Below are 20,267 nucleotides of genomic sequence, written 5' to 3'. Positions count from 1 at the left end.
CTTTCTTTCTCTCTCTGTCCCTCTCACAATAACTCCTTGCCTGCTCTCCATCTTCCTTTGGTGCTCGCCTCCCCCTTTTTCTCCCCAAACCTCCTGTCCTATGATCCTCTGCCTTCTCCAGCTTTGTATCCCCTTTGCCAATTAACTTTCCAGCTCTTGGCTCTGTCCCTCCCCCTCCTGTCTTCTGCTATCATTTTGGATCTCCCCCTCCCCCTCCAACTTCCAAATCTCTTACTAGCTCTTCCTTCAGTTAATCCTGACGAAGGGTCTCGGCCCGAAACATCGACTGTACCTCTTCCTAGAGATGCTGCCTGGCCTGCTGCGTTCACCAGCATTTTGTGTGTGTTGTTTATTTATGTATATTCATTGTTTTAATAGAAGTATAACAGAGACAGATTGAAATAAATGAAACATTTTAGAAAACCTGTTCAAAAATGATTAATATTCATCTTTTAAAAAGGCCATTGAAAAATCACATAATTTCTAAATAGTAATATCATTGTAACTGTTTACTATCCAAATATTGATGTGTACACCTTTTCTGAGAGGCTTTCAAAACATATTATCCAGCATCACGTGTTCTTGCAACTGTCTAGCTCAGTGGTTCCAAAATTCTTTTGGGTTACCCCCCCACCACCACCACCGTGGCTCCCAGACCACATCCCCAGCGACCCCTCTCCCTTTCTATCCATTATATAAAACATTTTCATTTACAATGCACAGTGAGAGAAAATAGGAACTGCAAGTTCAAGGCAGTGACAAATAATTGCAAGAATTATTCACATGCTTTTAAAGCTACAAATGGAATTATTTAATTGCAGTAAAAACAATTTTCAACAACAATTTTAGAGCATGCATTAGTAGTCCAACTATTCACTATGTCACTGCTTTTTCACCTTTCAATGAGATGGATGGGCTTGGTGCAGTGATATCAGCTCCTCAACACCAGGCTGAATGTCAATCAGAAGGAGTCTCAGATCCCCACATTCAATAATTTGCAGTCTGATTCGTTGCTTTGAAGGAAGTTGGGCAACTTCACTGAAACTGCACTCCACTAAGTATGATGTTGGAAAGAACATCCTGACCTTTTTCCACAGTGCAGATAATGAAGATCATCTGCTGATATTCTTTCTTTCTCTTCCAACTCAGTGAGGCTTGGAAATTGGAAAATGTCACAACAGCTAATGTTGAACTTAAATAGGTTAACTTGGACAGAAATGTGGAGACATCTAATTTGATTTAGATAAGATTCATATTTCCTTACAATTGAAGATTGATTTCATTAAACTGGGCAAATAGTTCTGACAAATAAGCAATGTCGTGCCTAATATTCTTGAGTTGATGACTGAATGAAACATCTAAGACTTCAACAAATTTTATCACAGTTTCAAAAAGCACATAAAAGCAGCTCACCCAGTTTCCTTTAGAGAGCCATCCGATCTTTGTGTGCAACAGCAAGCATTCAAACTCTTTATCATTCTCCATACAAAGATCTCAGAATAGTCACGAATTGAGAGCATGCGATTGGATTTTATTTTCCACTGTGATAACAGTATTTAGTGATTTGTGCAATCATTTGCTTAGGTATTTGTGTGTGTGAATGGTAATATGTTAGATACAAAATTGTTCAAGAAAGAAATAACCACATGGTGGCATCCTGTCATTGCTGGGGCCCTGTTTGTTGCACAAGCAAGAATGTTAATGAGCAGAATGTCCTTCTGTTTGAAATATTGCCCAAAAACCCAAAATATTTTCTCCCCCTTTGTATCTCTTTCTAGTCCCTTTGCAAATAACAGCTCTTGAACCAAGCTTTCATCTTTTACGAAGCGAACAAGATCAAGAAGCAAAGATTTGTTGCCTGGCAAAGTTGACACATCCAACTGCAGAGCAAATTTTGTTGTCCAAAGTATAATGCACAATGTGTCTTCCACATTCTCAAACATTTCATCTACCCGTCTTTGAACAGAGTTGTCGCTGAATGCAATTGCTTTAATTATTTGTCCTGGTGACTTGTACTCCTCAGGGTTGAGCACATTAAATCAATAGATATGTAATCTATAAAATACAGTAGTTGTTACAATGTGAAAGTTAAATATATACTTACTTGTTCATTATCACTGCAGCTGATGCAAGACTGAGAAGTTAGGTTGAAGTCACTCTCAGTATTTAAAATATGGTTGCTATAAAATGAAATTGTAAGACAATAGTTAATTTTTGTAACATGTGTAAATAAACATGTTGTTCAAAAAGAATCTTCAATTATGTAAAATGGTCCAAAACCATGTATTCTCTCTTTATGAATCCATCCTAGTTCTTTTAAGTTACAAAGTGAAATCACATCAAAGATCCTTTCATGCAGTTTTCTTTCCTCAGTACAATTTGCTTCCAGTTTCATTTAAGCTTCCACAAAAGGTCCACTGTAAATGCACAGTGTAAGTACTCTAAATGCCTGTACATTGCTCTGTCCTCTGCTGAATATTCTAAGCTACTGATATTGAAGATTAGTTCCATTAATTCTTCCCATCAAACACAGAATGTTTATGCAGGAAGCTAATATCAGCAAGTTCAGCTCTTTAATACTCCGAGACTTGGAAAATCTTTAACCATCACTCTAAAGCTTTTTCCTCCTCAATCAGTGAGTCAGTTTTACTCTTCCCCTGTGCCTAGGATATTTAGAGAGCTGAAAACTGTCTTGCCTCCTCCAAGTAAGAGAACAGCAGAAATAGTTTATATATTAGGACCTGCATTACTTGAATAACTTATTTAATTACAGTTTGTACTATATTTAATTATACTGAACACTGATCTTTTTTTTAAACATATGTATGTGTACCCAGATCACAGGAAAAGGCCGGATGCCTCTTTTCCAAGCAAAGCACTACGTAACTGAAATGAGCCAGGCAAGTATCATAAATTGAACTTCCAACAATAAATTCTGTGTGGCATGCTTCTGAGTTAGAACACTACACAAGAGGATCATAGTGACATTAACCAACAGATACCACCGAATAGGGTTTAGGTAGCAACGTCAGTGTTTAATATCCCGTAGTGTTAGATAACAATAAAAAAACAGGAGTAGAATAACAACATTGTATGTAAAGAAAACAAGATTTGAAGAAGAGTGAATTTCTTAGAGGAAAAAATGCAGTCCATGAGTCTACATACAAATTAATGTACTATCCATTCTACCTGAAGATGTTTTCCTTTGAGAACATCCTCTGCTTCCTAAGGAGATCGAGGCAAGCGAGGCTCCCCTCCCCAATTCCATCTTAATGGAATTTTACAGGAGCACGATTGCGAGCATCCTGACAAGCTGCATCTCCATCTGGTATGGGAGCAGCCAAGCATTGGACCAGAAGTCCCTACAAAGAACTGTGAGAATGGCCGAGAGGATCACAGGGGTGTCCCTACCATCCATCAGGGACATTTATCAGGAGTGTAGCATACACAGGGCCCTTAGTATTATCAAGGATCCCACCCATCCATCCAGCATCCTCTTTGACTTTCTACCATCGGACAGGAGATTCTGATGCATAAAAACAAGAACGGTTAGGATGGGAAACTGCCTCTTTCCTCAGGCCATTGGGCTTCTGAACTCCCTGCCTCATCACATTCAAAATGTCACCAGTTAATTGTTCTGGACCTTAAAATATTTATTTAATGCACTTTACTTTGTTTATTTATGCAAAATTCATCTATAAATTTTATTCTTACTTTCCTAAATTATGTGTACTACTGTTTTACACCCTGTTCTATAGAAATGTCTCATTTGACTGTATACATGTACAATAAACTTGACTTGATATATTAATGTAGATTTTTTTAACATTTTGAAGCAAATGCTAAGACAAGATTGAATTTACCTTTCCGTGGCCTCAAGCTCTAAGGATTTCAACAGGAAGCTGTTATCAGTTGACAGGAGTGCAGTAAGTTTCCCTCTGCTTATGGAGTTCAAGGATGGCTGCAAACGTCTATCATTTTCACCCAGAACCAGGCTGGACTCCTCAGGTGCAAGGTTCTGATCCACTTCGGACAAATAGTTTTCCGCATATGTAGACTGCAATCTGAGGGACCGTTCCTTGGTGATCATTAGAGTCTGTGAAAAATCCTGCAGCATCTGAGTGACTACTTGAGGATTAATGAAGTCTGTGAATTTCAGAGGTGGTAAGGTGGATATAGTATTTACCAGATAGAAATACACATTTTATTAAAAATTGTTAATCAAAGTCTCAAATATATTTTAAAAAGTAAAAAATATTTATTCATATTTGTATCGAAACTTTGTGAGCCAACAAAATCAAATCTTTTAATTACTTAATGCAGTATCATGTTGAACATTTGAATACTTAAATCTTGGTGTTTAAAGATATGTCCATCATGCCTTTCCATCACAGGTATGTTTTATTTAGGAGAATATTATGCTACTTTATGCTGAATATATTTGGGAAGGTCTGGGACAAACTGCTCTGCACATGCTCTTCCCATATCATGTACTGGAAGCAGGCTCGGTGTGTGTCAAATCTAAGTACAAAACAGAAGAATTTTCACAAAGTTTTTGAGTTAAGCTGTAAGTTATACTTTACATCCAAGTTGTATTATCCCTGCAACTTTCTAAGCTGTACCACCCCCATAACCTTTTTTCTTCATAGATAATAGTGTTGTTGTCATGGGGGATTTCTAGTTCCCTAACATAAACTGAAACCTTCTTAGTGTAAGGGGTGTAGATGGGGCAGAACTTGTTAAGTGTTTCAGAAAGGTTTCATAACTCAATATGTGGACGGTCCAATGAGAGAGGAGCTGTACTGGACCTGGTATTGGTAATGAACCTGGCCAGGTGACTAGCATTTCAGTGGGTGAACAGTTAGGGAACAGTGACCACAACTCCTTAACTTTCAGGATAGGTATGGTCCTTGTGGGAAAGTTTTAAATTGGAGTAGGGCAAATTATGAGGGCATTAGTCAGGAACTAAAAAGTGTTAATAGGGAACACCTTTCTCTGACAAGTCCACATCAGACATTTAGAGGATGTTTAAAGATCAATTACACAGTACAGGAAAGGTATACTCCTCTTAGAAGGAAGAACAGGAATGGAAAGATAAGAGAAACTTGGATGCCCAGAGAGGTGATGAATTTAGTCAAGAAGAAAAAGAAGAAGCATGTAAAGCTTCAGAAGTTAGGATAAAATGGAGCACATGAGGATTATAAAGCCAGAAAAGAACTAAAGAAGGGAATTGGGAAAACCTAATGAGTATTAAGGTGGATGACTCCCCAGGGCCTGAAGGGATTTATCCCCAGGTTATTGAAGGAGGAAAGGGACAAGATAGCTGGGCCCTTTGTGTCCTTTCTGTCTATAGGCAAGGTCCCGGAGGGCTGGCGACTGGCTAATGTTGTACCTCTATTTTAGAAGAGAACAAGGGAAAATCCTAGGAACTATGGATCAGTGACTCTCATGTCAGTTGTGAGAAATTGCTGGAGAAAATGCTTAGGGATAGGATATATGAGTATTTGGAAATCCATGGTCCAATTAGGAAGAGCCAGCATGGCTTTGTGCGTAGCAGGTCATGCCTTACCAACTTGATTGAATTTTGTGACAAGGTGATGAGAGAGATTGATGAAGGTGGGACAGAGGAAGTTGTCTACATGGATCTTACTAAGGAGTTTGACAAAGTCCCTCCTGGGAAACTAATCCAGATTAGGATGCATGGAGTCTGCGGCAATCTGGCTGTTTGGATTCAAAGCTGACTTGCGCAGAGAAGACAGAGGATAGTGGTTGAAGGGAATTGTTTGTGCTGGAGGTCTGTAACTAATGGTGTTCTGCAGGGATCTGCGCTGGGACCTCTGCTGTTTGTGATGTTTATAAATGACCCAGATGAAAACCTAGATGGGTGGGTTAGTAAATTTGCGGATGATACCTAGATTGGTGGAGTTGCAGAAGACTGGCAAAGAATATAGCATGATATAGATCAATTGCAGATATGGGCAGAGAAATGGCAGATGGAACATATCCCAGATAAATGTGAGGTAATGCAACTCAGTAGAGCAAGACTAGATCCTTAACAGTGTTGCTGAGCAGAGAGATCTTGGGATCCAAGTTCATAGCTCCATGGAAGTGGCTACACAGGTCAATGGTGAAGAAGGCTTATGGAATCCTTTCTTTCATTAGTTGAGGCATTGAGTTCAAAAATCAGCAGGTTATGTTGCAAGTTTTTAAAACTCTGGTTAGGCCACCTCTAGAGAATTGTGTACAGTTCTGGTCACCCCGCTGTAGGAAGAACGCTGGGGCTTTGGAGAGAGTGTAGAAGAGATTTAACAGAATGCTGCCTGGTTTAGAGGGAATGTGTTATCACCAGAGACTGGATAAACTGGAGTACCAGAGGCAGAGGGGAGATCATACAAATTAGCCAGAAAAAGCCGCTCACCTGAGGACTGGGAGAAATTCAGAGTCCAGCAGAGGAGGACAAAGGGCTTAATAAGGAAAGGGAAAAAAGATTATGAGAGAAAGCAGGCAGGGAACATAAAAACTGACAGTAAAAGCTTTTATAGATATGTGAAAAGAAAAAGATTGGTTTAGACAAATGTAGGTCCCTTACAGTCAGAAACAGGTGAATTGATCATGGGGAGCAAGGACATGGCAGACCAATTGAATAGCTACCTTGGTTCTGTCTTCACTAAGGAGGACATAAACAATCTTCCGGAAATAGTAGGGGACCGAGGGTCTAGTGAGATGGAGGAACTGAGGGAAATACATGTTAGTAGGGAAGCGGTGTTAGGTAAATTGAAGGGATTAAAGGCAGATAAATCCCCAGGGCCAGATGGTCTGCATCCCAGAGTGCTTAGGGAAGTAGCCCAAGAAATAGTGGATGCATTAGTGATAATTTTTCAAAACTCTTTAGATTCTGGATTAGTTCCTGAGGATTGGAGGGTGGCTAATGTAACCCTGCTTTTTAAAAAAGGAGGGAGAAAGAAACCGGGGAATTACAGACTGGTAAGCCTAACATCAGTGGTGGGAAAATGCTAGAGTCAGTCATCAAAGATGTGATAACAGCACATTTGGAAAGCGGTGAAATCATCGGACAAAGTCAGCATGGATTTGTGAAAGGAAAATCATGTCTGACGAATCTCATAGAATTTTTTGAGGATGTAACTAGTAGAGTGGATAGGGGAGAAGCAGTGGATGTGGTATATTTGGATTTTCAAAAGGCTTTTGACAAGGTCCCACACAGGAGATTAGTGTGCAAACTTAAAGCACATGGTATTGGGGGTAAGGTATTGATGTGGATGGAGAATTGGTTGGCAGACAGGAAGCAAAGAGTGGGAATAAATGGGACCTTTTCAGAATAGCAGGCAGTGATTAGTGGGGTACCGCAAGGCTCAGTGCTGGGACCCCAGTTGATTACAATATATATTAATGACTTAGACGAGGGAATTAAATGCAGCATCTCCAAGTTTGCAGATGACACGAAGCTGGGCAGCAGTGTTAGCTGTGAGGAGGATGCAGGGTGCAGGGTGACTTGGATAGGTTAGGTGAGTGGGCAAATTCATGGCAGATGCAATTTAATGTGGATAAATGTGAGGTTATCCACTTTGGTGGCAAGAACAGGAAAACAGATTATTATCTGAATGGTGGCCGATTAGGAAAAGGGGAGGTGCAACGTGACCTGGGTGTCATTGTACACCAGTCATTGAAAGTGGGCATGCAGGTACAGCAGGCAGTGAAAAAGGCGAATGGTATGCTGGCATTCATAGCAAGAGGATTCAAGTACAGGAGCAGGGAGGTACTACTGCAGTTGTACAAGGCCTTGGTGAGACCACACCTGGAGTATTGTGTGCAGTTTTGATCCCCTAATCTGAGGAAAGACATCCTTGCCATAGAGGGAGTACAAAGAAGGTTCACCAGGTTGATTCCTGGGATGGCAGGACTTTCATATGATGAAAGACTGGATCGACTTGGCTTATACTCGCTGGAATTTAGAAGATCGAGGGGGGGATCTTATTGAAACATATAAAATTCTAAAAGGATTAGACAGGCTAGGTGCAGGAAGATTGTTTCCAATGTTGGGGAAGTCCAGAATGAGGGGTCACAGTTTAAGAATAAAGGGGAAGCCTTTTAGGACCGAGATTAGGAAAAACTTCTTCACACACAGAGAGTGGTGAATCTGTGGAATTCTCTGCCACAGGAAACAGTTGAGGCCAGTTCGTTGGCTATATTTAAGAGGGAGTTAGATATGGCCCTTGTGGCTAAAGGGATCAGGGGGTATGGAGAGAAGGCAGGTACAGGGTTCTGAGTTGGATGATCAACCATGATCATACTGAATGGTGGTGCAGGCTCGAAGGGCTGAATGGCCTACTCCTGAACCTATTTTCTATGTTTCTATCCGATGGAGGTTTACAAGATTATGAGAGGCATAGATAGAGTGGACAGAAAGCATCTGTTACCCGGGGTTGAAATGTCTAATACCAGAGGGCATGCATTGAATGTGAGGGGTAAGTATTTTACTCAGAGACTGGTGGATGCCTGGAATGTGCTGCCTGGTATGGTGGTGAAGGCAAATACATTAGAGGCTTTTAAGAGATGTTTGGATAGGCACATGGATGTGAGGAAGGTGGAGGGATATGGACAAGGGGGGATTAGTGTTTAGGTATTTTCGATTTTCTTTTTAACTGGTTCAGCACAATATTGTGGGTTGAATGACCTGTATTGTTCTATGTTCTGTATAATTGTACAACATGAGCCAACACAGTATCATAAGACCATGAGATATAGGAGCCATTTTGTCCATTGAGTCTTCTCCACCATTTCATCATGCATGATCCAGTTGTCCTCTCATGCCCAGTCTCCAGCCTATTCTCTGTATCCCTTCATACCCTGAATCAATCAAGACTCTATCAACCTCTGCCTTAAATATACATTAAGACTTGGCCTTCAAATGTCTGCATCAATGCTGCAGGGTTTTTAATCTTAGAAGTAATGGTATTGGAATTTCTAAAAAAGAGACCTAGGGCTCCCAACTGTCCAGGAAGAAAAATAAATTGTCTAATGTTCAGTGTCTTCCAGTGACCAGCCGTAAGTATCATTGGCAGAGAATTCAGAACAAAATGTAGAGAAAGGTTGTAATTAATCTCAATAGGCCAATCACCTTAAGGGACCTGGAGAACACACTGACAGTAGATATCGGAATACTTCCAGATTGGAGGCTGCAACCAAACTTGGTAAAATCCATGGTCACCATTCTACCTTACTAACCACCCAGCATCCACAAAAACCAATGTAACCTCTGTGGAAAGAAAATTCACTTTGTAATTTGGAATGACCCTTCACAGATGACTTATTATGGCCACCCTGAGGAAGACAGTGGCCAAGAATAAAACATGGATTAGCACATTTTGCTCATTCACAGGGACTAGCTAGGATGGATCTCTACTCTGATGCTGTTGATTATGTCTTCCATGAACTCTGAGCTGACCATTTACCAGATCCTTAAAAAAATCACCCCTCCTCCATGACCCACCACTCTTGGGATGCTGTGAAACATAGCAAGATTAATCTGCACCTTGTTTCCAAGTTATTATCAACTTGCAGCCAAGAAAGCTCACCAGTGTCTCTACTCGTACAGGAATCTGAAGAAATTTGGCATGTTCCTCTTTACCCTTACCAATCTTTATTGATGCGCCATCATAGCTAGAGATGTATAACGGCTTAGTGTGGCAACTGCTCTGCACATGACCACAAGAAACTACAGGGGATAGCCGCAGCCAAGCACATCATAGAAATCTGCCTCCTTTCCATAGGCTCTGACTATACCCAGTAAAGCAGCTAGCATAATCAAAGACCCCACCTACCTCGGGCATTCTCACAAAACGCAAAGATACGAAGATACAAAAGCCTGAAAACATGTACCACCAGGCTCATGGGTATCGTCTATGCTGCTGTTATTATACTATTGAACAGTTTCCTAGAATGATAAGATGGACTCTTGACCTCACAATCCACATTTTTATGACCTTGCACTTATTGTTTACCTTCACTGCATTTTCTCTGTAGCTGTTGCACTTTATCTGGAGTTCTGCAATTGTTTTACCCTGTACTACCTCTTTAATACTATGTTAAAGTTTAATCTCTATGAACAGTATGCAAGACAAGCTTTTCACTGTATCTCACTACGGCTGACAATAATAAATTCATTTAATTCCAATTCGATTACTACTCAGCCACCTAAATTTCCCTGAAGCTCCAGCATTGTGCGTGATTGCTACTTCTACAATATCATTCATTTTAGCAGCCACAACAAATAAAACCTGGACTAAAAAGACTAGTCAAAGTAAGAAAGACAGTGATAACCCTACAACTAGGTTTCCTGGATGTGACGGATCTCGAATGGCATGGACGGTTCTAAACAGAATCCAAATGAGACATGGGCAATGTAACACCGAACACTTGGAACATCAACTCTCCTCTGCTTGTGAATTACAGGATGTCCAAAATCAAGCAATGGACCATATCATCACATCCTGCTCTCAGCACAAATTTGATAAAGATACCTTTGAAATGAACTTCCTCTCTGAAAAGGCCATGCAGTGTCTTATGAACTCACTTTATAAATGTGGAAGAAAAGGGTAAAGTATTGATTTTGAATTGCTAATCCTGAAAAAGACAACCTTATGTACTTCAATTTCTAGGGAATGATTCCTTGTTATTGATAGGTTTTCAAGTTCCTGGAACTGAAAACTTTGATAAATGAATGTTACACATGACTGACATTGGACTATGCAGTTACGATAGGAAATAAAGTGTTCTGCAGTGAGATACTGATGTGTACTTTGAGGTTCTATCATTCATGTCTGTGCCTATTACAAAACCAACTGATCATAAAGACAGGCAGAGTGAAATGGTGCTTTAGAAAACCTTCTGACCTGAACTGGATGAGCTGGAATTTAACCGTTCAAAATAGAAAAACGAGACGTTAATGTCCTCACAGATTTTCAGCCTTTCACTCGATTTCTCTTGAATTCTCCCCCAAACAAATGACTACATTGCTAAGGGCACAGGTCTATCATGCATCATATCAGACACATCCCACAGATTGTGAGGTTTTGGTAAAAAGAGTTATTATTTATCTATGATAAAGTAAAGGGAATATCTTTCCTAAAAATAACCACAAAAAGGTCTATTTTACCTTTCAGTACTGAATGGCCCTTCAAGAAAGTTGCACTGGAGGCTTCTGTATTTCAAGACCACCCCAATGTGTTTATTAATTCCAGAGGAAGTGTTTGCTTACTGTTAACAGGATTTTACTCTCTGGTTACAGTTACTAATGGAAGAATTGGCGACAAAATGTTTTAACTTTGTTAGCTAAATGGCCTCAGGATTTGGTGCCATATTAAAACAACATCAATATAATTCTAAATAATTATTACAATGATAGGAATGAAATTTGTTGTACCTTCAGTAAAAGGAGTAGTCCTTACAGTTGCATTGTTATATACTGATGCCTCGAGAGTTTCCAATAATTCCTCGTTTTTGGTCAATATAGAGTCATTATGCTTTTGGTCAGAAATAAGACCAGACTCAATTCTACTCCAGTATATGAAGTATGACTGGACAGCCGAAACACTGTAGGTTAGATGCAATAAGGCACAGATTAACTCCAACTATAAAAAAATATAGAGAATTCGGGAAACAACAGATCAGAGATCGGAGGGGGAAAAGAGTTAAAGAGTCAATGGACCTTCATCAGAATTTATAAAATATTAGAGTTTAAACAAGTTTTAAAATGTAGACAGGGGATAGAAAGGAAGGAGAAGCAAAATAGAAGGTAAGATGCAATGTCACCCTGATCCATTTTGTTGGAGTCAAAATAAACATTTCAATTTATCCCCATATTCTCCCTCATCCCTACTCCCACCATTACCTACAAATTCCTTTGAAAGACAGGGGGAAGTATGTAAGGAACGATATGCTATGTTATGTTAGGACTCTATGACTCTAATATTTGGGATGTTATGTTGAAAGTGTATAAGATGTTGGTGAGGCCTAATTTGGAGTATTGTGCGCAGTTTTGGTCACCTACTTACTGGAGAGATGTCAGCAAGGTTGAAAGAGTACAGAGAAAATTTACAAGGATGTTGCAGGTCTGGAGGACCTGAGTTAAAAGGAAAGATTGAATAGGTTAGGACTGTATTTTTTAGAAGGTCGATGATTGTCTACAAGAAGGGTCAGAGCTGTCTCTATTTCCTGAGGAGACTGAGGTCCTTTAACAACTGTTGGACGATGCTGAGGATGTTCTACGAGTCTGTGGTGGCCAGTGCTATCATGCTTGCTGTTGTGTGCTGGGGCAGCAGGCTGAGGGTAGCAGACACCAACAGAATCAACAAACTCATTCGTAAGGCCAGTGATGTTGTGGGGATGGAAATGGACTCTCTGACGGTGGTGTCTGAAAAGAGGATGCTGTCCAAGTTGCATGCCATCTTGGACAATGTCTCCCATCCACTACATAATGTACTGGGTGGGCACAGGAGTACATTCAGCCAGAGACTCATTCCACCGAGATGCAGCACAGAGCGTCATAGGAAGTCATTCCTGCCTGTGGCCATCAAACTTTACAACTCCTCCCTTGGAGGGTCAGACACCCTGAGCTAATAGACTGGTCCTGGACTTATTTCCTGGCATAATTTACATATTACTATTTAATTATTTGTGGTTTTATTACTGTTTAATTATTTATGGTGCAACTGTAACGAAAACCAATTTCCCCCGGGATCAATAAAGTATGACTATGACAATGACTATTGAGAGGGGATTTGATTGAGATATACAAAATTATGAGGGGTATAGATAGGGTAAATGCAAACAGGCTTTTTCCACTAAGGTTGGGTGGGACTACAACCAAAAGTCATGGGTTAAGGGTGAAAGGTGAGATGCCTAAAGTGAACATGAGGGGAGGTGGGAGTGTGGAATGAGCTGCCAACACAAGTGGTGCATGCGAGCTTGATTTCAGTGTTTAAGAGAAGTTTGGATAGGTACATGGATGGTAGAGGAATGGAGGGCTATGGTCCTGGTGCAGGTCGATGAGAGTAGGCAGTTAAATGGTCTCAGCATGGACTAGATGGGCCAAAGGGCCTGTTTCTGTGCTGTACTTCTCTATGACTCTAATATCTCAGTAAAATAAGAGCTTAGGAGGATGATGGCACCTAACAGCGACTCGTTTGCTTGCATCTTTGGAAACAGCTCTATTTCTACCTTTAATATTTTTATTTTTCCCTTTCAGGGTTCTTTTGAAGACCTCAAACTGGAGTAAGATGCAGGCTTCTGTTCTTTGCGGGAATGGGACCCGTTCTCAGGGTTCCGTGATTGGCCATTATTCGACATGCCAAGGGTTTGGCCTGAGAGCTTCGATCATGTTCAGAAGCCTAAGATCTCGGGGCTCTGGAGACAGGCGGATCGAGGGTCAGTGTCACGGCAGGAGACTTACGTGTCATCGGGGAGGCCAGAAAGTCTCTTGCTGTGGGCCCGAAGACCCTAAATCTTCACGATCTTCAGGCACAGAGCTCGTAAAAAGCGAAGAAACAGACTTGTAACATCATAAACCTGCGGGTTGTTGTTGTCTCCTGCTCGCTGTGAAAATGGGGAACACCTCCCTCTCCCTTGCCAGGGAGAGAGAGAACCTGTGGTTTGTCGAATGTTGGATGAAAAGCGAAGCCTTTGGGGTAACCTCAGTCTGTGTCTTTGCTATTGCTTAGCACACACTTGGGCACGGTGACGGTACCGATGCACGTTTATTTTTGCTGGTGGGGGGAGGGGGGATTGTTGCTAGCCGCCGCTTACACGCAGGACAGGGAGCTGGGGATGACTTTAGGGTTCTCACATTCCAGGACAAGAGGCCATAGTCTTAGAATTAGAGGGTACCCAGTTAAAACAGAGATGAGGAGAAATTTTTTTAGCCAGAGGGTCGTGGATTTGTGGAATTCATTGCCACATATGGCTGTGGAGGCCCGATCATTGAGGATGTTTAAGGAGGAGATTGACAGGTATCTAATTAGTCAGGGTATCAAGGGATATGGGGAAAAAGCTGGAAATTGGAACTAGATGGGAGAATAGTTTAGCTCATGGGGGAGCTGCGGAGCAGACTCGATGGGCCGAATGCCTACTTCTGCTCCTTTGTCTTGTGATCTTGTGATCTTAACTGTCATTCATTCTTTGGGGCACTTCTCTGATTTTGTGGATGTTTTGCGAAGAAAAAGCATTTCAGGATGTATATTGTATACATTTCTCTGATATTAAATTTGACATTTGAACCTTTGAATAGCAAATAGGTCACTGACAAACAATTTAGCTGTGTAGATAATACCTAGCCATTAGGTATTTCCTGCATTTTCTGATTTTTTTTTTAGGACAATGTTAATGTTGTCAACAGTTCCTTTTTTCCTTTTCTCATCCCCTTTTATTCAACCTGGAGGTAAAGTTTACCGACTAATGCCTGACAAAAGCTAATGTCATTTGAATTTAGGGGGGCGGGGGAGGAGGGAGGGAACGTCGACTCAGACCATGAGAGGCCTGTGTCGGGTATTTTCATGCCTTACAAGGCGCAGATTGGAAGTCTGTGTGGGGCGCCACTCCTCGCACAGACACTAGAGCAATGTGTGATTAAGTGCCTTGCTTAAGGACACAAACAGGCTGCCACAGCTGAGGCTGGAACTAGTGACCTTGAGATCACTAGACGAATGCCTTAACCACTTGGCTACGTACCCACACAAAGGCCTGAACTTAACAAGTCTGTCCCAACACTGTTTCAGAAATTACTCAGAGAGATTCTGACGGATGGAAGATCTGTGTATTTGTTACACACACATCAACAACATTGCAACCCTTCTTCACTTTTGTTAATTTCCTTGCATACTTTTAATATTTTTTACATTTTTCCACGTGTATATTAAAAATATAATTACAAAAACTTGATGTCTCCGGTGAGTTGGTCTGGTGCTTTCCAGACAAAGGAGAGGTTTCTCTTCAGTGACTTGTCCGAGTGGGTCACTGTATCTCCATCCTCAAAACACTTCAGCAGTTTGGACCCAGGAGAAATGTGAATGAATGTACCAGCCACTTGGTCATCAGCCACTCGCCGAGCTTGAATTAGGAAGCCCATGAAGTCTTGTGTGCTTCTTACAGTCACTGAAGCATAAGAAACATACAGTGGTAACACACTTTATGGAAGAATTCCAGTTCCTCTTTTATAAGAGCTTAGCTGGGTGCATCACCAATGGGTTTTATTTCCCCCCTTTCTCTGGATTTCACAGCTCTCCAGGCAAGGACATTAAGGAGCCACTTTCTCAGATGCCATTCCTAATTCAGTGAACATGTTGAGCATTTTGATGGGTTTGAGTAGATGGAGTAGTCTTTTGTCATCCTGATTACAGGTCATAACATAAGACTCAGCTCCAGTTCCCCTTTATCTTACTCCATTCAGACACCTCATACAACACCACTGCCTCAAAGTCTTTGCATTTCCAAATCTTATCACCTCCTCACAAAAAGGCATTGATTCAATCATCCTTTTCAGTTCCTGTTACAACTCTAATTTCCCAATTTATAACCATATAACCATATAACAACTACAGCACGGAAACAGGCCATCTCGGCCCTTCTAGGCTGTGCCACACTCTTACCCTATCCTATTCCCACCGACCTGCACTCAGCCCATAACCCTCCATTCCTTTCCTGTCCATATTAACTTTAAACGACAACATCGACCTTGCCTCAACCACTTTTGCTGGAAGCTCATTCCACACAGCTACCACTCTCTGAGTAAAGAAGTTCCCCCTCATGTTACCCCTAAACTTTTGTCCTCTAATTCTCAACCCATGCCCTCTTGTTTGAATCTTCCCCACGCTCAATGGAAAAAGTCTAACCATGTCAACTCTATCAATCCCCCTCATAATTTTAAACACCTCTATCAAGTCTCCCTTCAACCTTCTATGCTCCAAAGAATGAAGACCTAACTTGTTCAACCTTTCTCTGTCACTTAGGAGATGAAACCCAGGCAACATTTTAGTAAATCTCCTCTGTACTCTCTCAATTTTATTGACATCCTTCCTATAATATGGTGACAAGAACTGTACACAATACTCCAGATTTGGCCTTACCAATGCCTTATACAAATTCAACATTACATCCCAACTCCTATACTCAATGCTCTGATTAATAAAGGCCAGCAAACCAAAAGTTTTCTTCACCACCCTATCCACATGAGATTCCATCTTCAGGGAACTATGCACCATTATTCCTAGATCTCTCTGTTCTAAAGCATTCTTTAATGCCCTACCATTTACCATGTATGTCCTATTTTGATTAGTTCTACCAAAATATAGCACCTCACATTTTTCAGCATTAAACTCCATCTGCCATCTTTCAGCCCACTCTTCTAACTGTCCTAAATCTCTCTGCAAGTTTTGAAAACCTACCTCATCATCCACAACGCCACCTATCTTAGTATCATCTGCATACTCACTAATCCAATTTACCACCCCATCATCCAGATCATTAATATATATTACAAACAACATTGGACCCAGTACAGATCCTTGAGCCACTCCGCTACACACCCTCCTCCAATCTGACACACAGTTATCCACCACTACTCTCTGGCGTCTCCCATCTAGCCACTGCTGAATCCATTTTACTACTTCCATATTAATGCCTAACGATTGAACCTTCCTACCTAACCTTCCGTGTGGAACCTTGTCAAAGGCCTTACTGAAGTCCATATAGACAACATCCACCGTTTTACCCTCGTCAACTTTCTTAGTAACCTCATCAAAAAATTGGATAAGATTTGTCAAACATGACCTTCCACGCACAAATCCATGTTGACTGTTCCTAATCAGACCCTGTTTATCCAGATAATTATATATACCATCTCTAAGAATACCTTCCATCAATTTACCCACCACTGACGTCAAACTCACAGGCCGATAATTGCCAGGTTTACTCTTAGAACCCTTTTTAAACAACAGAACCACATGAGCAATACGCCAATCCTCCGGCACCATTCCCGTTTCTAATGACATTTGAAGTATTTCTGTCAGAGCCCCTGTTATTTCTACACTAACTTCCCTCAAAGTCCTAGGGAATATCTTGTCCGGGCCAAGGTTTTTTCCCAAGGTTTCTCAATTGCATTGTTACTTCCCAACTCCAAGTTCTTCTTTTCCTGAAATCTTTATTGGGACCACTTCAGTCTGCCATCCAACCTCCCATGGGTATTTAATCTGTCGCAATCAATGAAGGCATTCTTTCAGGCTATATGGGTATGTAATCCCTATTAAATGCCTTTAAAATATTGGGTGAGGTTAAATGTGGCTTTATCATTTTTCTTCAAATATCTAGTTCAGTGGATTCCCTCAAAATGTTTCCATCCTTACCAATCTGAATGCAGACAGCACACCGCTAACAATTCTTCCCTTGCCACTCCTTCAGCAACCACAGGATCTCTCACCGTCCAGTCCCTTTCAGTATGATGCCTAACCACAAGGTCATCTTCTTTACATATGCTGATGTCATGTAGTTCTGCCTACACCTCTGTGTTTAATCCTGCAACTGGCTTTGTGCTGCCTGCTTGTCTCTCCAACATCTAAGTTAAAATGTTTCCCATTGAACATCAGTATGCTAAAGTCTCCACTAAAAAGGACCATTCTGGATGATAACTACGATATCCCATGCCCAAGAACATACTAAAGTTAAACTACCCCATATAACAGCTTGCCATCAATTTCAAACTAGAAATGAACTTCAGAACTTATATCCCTTTAAGTATCTCTGACTTGAATTGAATTGATTTTATTTCTTACATCCTTCACATACATGAGTAAAAATCTTTGTTACATCTCCCTCTAAATGTGCCATGTGCAACCATAGTAATTTATAATAATTTATAATAAATAGAACAGTCAATGTAATATAGAGTACACTCAAATCAGTGTGAGTTCATCAGTCTGATGGCCTGGTGGAAGAAGCTGTCCTGGAGCCTGTTGGTCCTGGCTTTTATGCTGCGGTACCATTTCCTGGAGGCCTTTTTCACCACACAGCTGCTGTGTACAGACCACATGAGGTTCTCGGTGATGTGGATGCTGAGGAACTTGAAGCTGTTTACCCTCTCAACCCCAGATCCATTGATGTCAAGAGGGGTTAGCCCATCTCCATTCCTCCTGTAATCCACAACCAACTCCTTTGTTTTTGCAACATTCAGGGGGAGGTTATTTTCTTGACAGCACTGTGTCAGAGAGTGACTTCTTCCCAGTAGGCCACCTGGTTATTGTTTGAGATAAGGCCAATCAATATAGTGTCATTGGCAAATTTAATTAGCAGATTAGAGCTGTGAGTGGCGATACAGTCATGGGTATACAGATACAGGGAGTAAAGGAGGGGACTCAGTACGCAGCCTTGAGGGGCTCCTGTGTTGAACGTCAGAGGATTGGAGGTGAGGGAGCCCACTCTTACACCCTGTTGGCGATCTGACAGGAAGTCCAGGATCCAGCTGCACAAGGCAGGGTCAAGGCCGAGGTCTCTGAGCTTCTAGTTGAGCCTGGATGGAACTATGGTGTTGAATGTTGAACAGTAGTCCAAGAACAGCATTCTCACATAAGCATCCTTCTTCTCCAGATGTGTAAGGATGATATGTAGAGCAATGGCTCTTGTGTCATCTGTCGATCAGTTGTGTCGATAGGCACAACCAATTGACATGTTAAAAAACCATTACGTTTTCAGTAACACACACAAAATACACGTTCTGGTGAAAGATCCGAGCATGAAACACCTACTGATTATTCCCCTACATAGATGCTGCCTGACTTGCTGAGATCCTCCAGTATTTTGTGTGTGTTGCTCAAGGCTTCCAGCATCTTAAGAATCTTTTGTGCTATTGATCATCAAGGTCCTCCCAGAATATATATTGCTGTATAATCTTACATTTGAGACTTTGAAGGTTTCATTTCACTTACTGTGGGATCTCTCCTACTTGTTTCTGATTAAATTTACCATGGCCGAATCCTGGGGTTCTATGTGTCAACTCAACACATAGGACATTTCCCCATTGCCAGCTTCAAATCTCATCATCAACATTCTTCAATGTAAGGTTACAGAGAAATCATTGACCTTGTATCACTGCTCTTTATTAAACTGCCCAATCTTTCTCTGTAGAGCTGAACCAATTTTCTTCAAATTTTTCATGAAAAGATCATATGGTTTCTCCTTTAGAAAGCATTGATGGCTTAAAAATTCTATTGAGAAATTTATTGTAATCTCCTAAAGTATCTTTATTACTGGGAACTTAAACAAAGGAAGTATTGTTTCCATATTCAAATATCCCAAAATTGTAAAAGTCTTTAACAAATCTGATTTGGAAGCTATACTAGCTTCTTGAATCTCTGCTTCTAGTTTCATTTGATAATACAGTTTTAGTCCAAAGCTCCTCAGAACATTCTAATGTGATTAGACCAAAGACTTATACAAATGTTTCATTGAATCTTTACTCTTGTACCCTAGTCTATACCCTAACTTGTGTCACATAAGCGACACATCAGTCCAAGAACTCCTCTACTTCAGCACTCTCAGGTTGGTGGAGCAACACCTCATATTCCATCTGGGTAGCCTCCAACCTGACAGCATGAATATCAATTTCACTAACTTCATGTAATTCCACCAACCCCCCCACACTTTTTCCATTTCCCATTCTGGCTCCTTTCTTACACATTCTCTTCTCCTACCTGCCCATCACCTCCCTCTGTTACCTCTCCTCCTTCCCTTTCTCCTATGGTCCACTCTTCTCTCCTATCAAATTCTTTCTTCTTCATCCCTTTACCTCTTCCACCTATCACATCCCAGTTTCTTATTCCGTCCCCTCTCCCCCACCAACCCTCACTTCCCATCAGCCCTCTTGGAAGTAGGTACAGAGGAGATGTTAGGGGTAAGTTTTTTTACGCAGAGAGTGGTGAATGCGTGGAATGGGCTGCCGGCGGCGGTGGTGGAGGTAGAAATGATGGGGTCTTTTAAATGACTCCAGGATAGGTACATGGAGCTTAGAAAAATAGAGGGCTATGGGTAAGCCTAGGTAGTTCTAAGGTAAGGACATGTTCGGCTCAGCTTTGTGGGCCGAAGGGCCTGTATTGTGCTGTAGGTTTTCTATGTTTCTATGTCTTCACCTATCATCTTCCAGCATGTACTCCTTCACCTTCCTCTAGCTCTGACCCTCTCCTTTCCAGTCCAGATAAAGGGTCTTGGCC

At 41.1% G+C, this 20,267-nt stretch overlaps 1 protein-coding gene across 1 annotated transcript in view; it reads right to left on the bottom strand.

Annotated features, from left to right (window-relative positions):
- The window catches only part of LOC140197074 (reelin domain-containing protein 1-like), a 42,182-nt gene that overhangs the window by 8,099 nt on the left and 13,816 nt on the right, over window positions 1-20,267 (bottom strand). Inside the window, exons 2-5 of the mRNA XM_072256994.1 lie at window positions 14,943-15,165; window positions 11,441-11,610; window positions 3,864-4,146; window positions 2,105-2,180 (exon numbers count right to left, since the gene is read on the bottom strand). Of these exons, the coding sequence (XP_072113095.1) occupies window positions 2,105-2,180; window positions 3,864-4,146; window positions 11,441-11,610; window positions 14,943-15,165 (752 nt within the window). The remainder of the gene's footprint in view (window positions 1-2,104; window positions 2,181-3,863; window positions 4,147-11,440; window positions 11,611-14,942; window positions 15,166-20,267) is intronic.

This window comes from Mobula birostris, chromosome 4 (genome assembly GCF_030028105.1).
Source record: "Mobula birostris isolate sMobBir1 chromosome 4, sMobBir1.hap1, whole genome shotgun sequence".
In the NCBI taxonomy this organism is placed as follows: Eukaryota; Metazoa; Chordata; class Chondrichthyes; order Myliobatiformes; family Myliobatidae; genus Mobula; species Mobula birostris.
The sequence above is the reverse complement of the archived record's forward strand: the minus strand, read 5'-3'. Positions and strand labels throughout refer to the sequence as shown.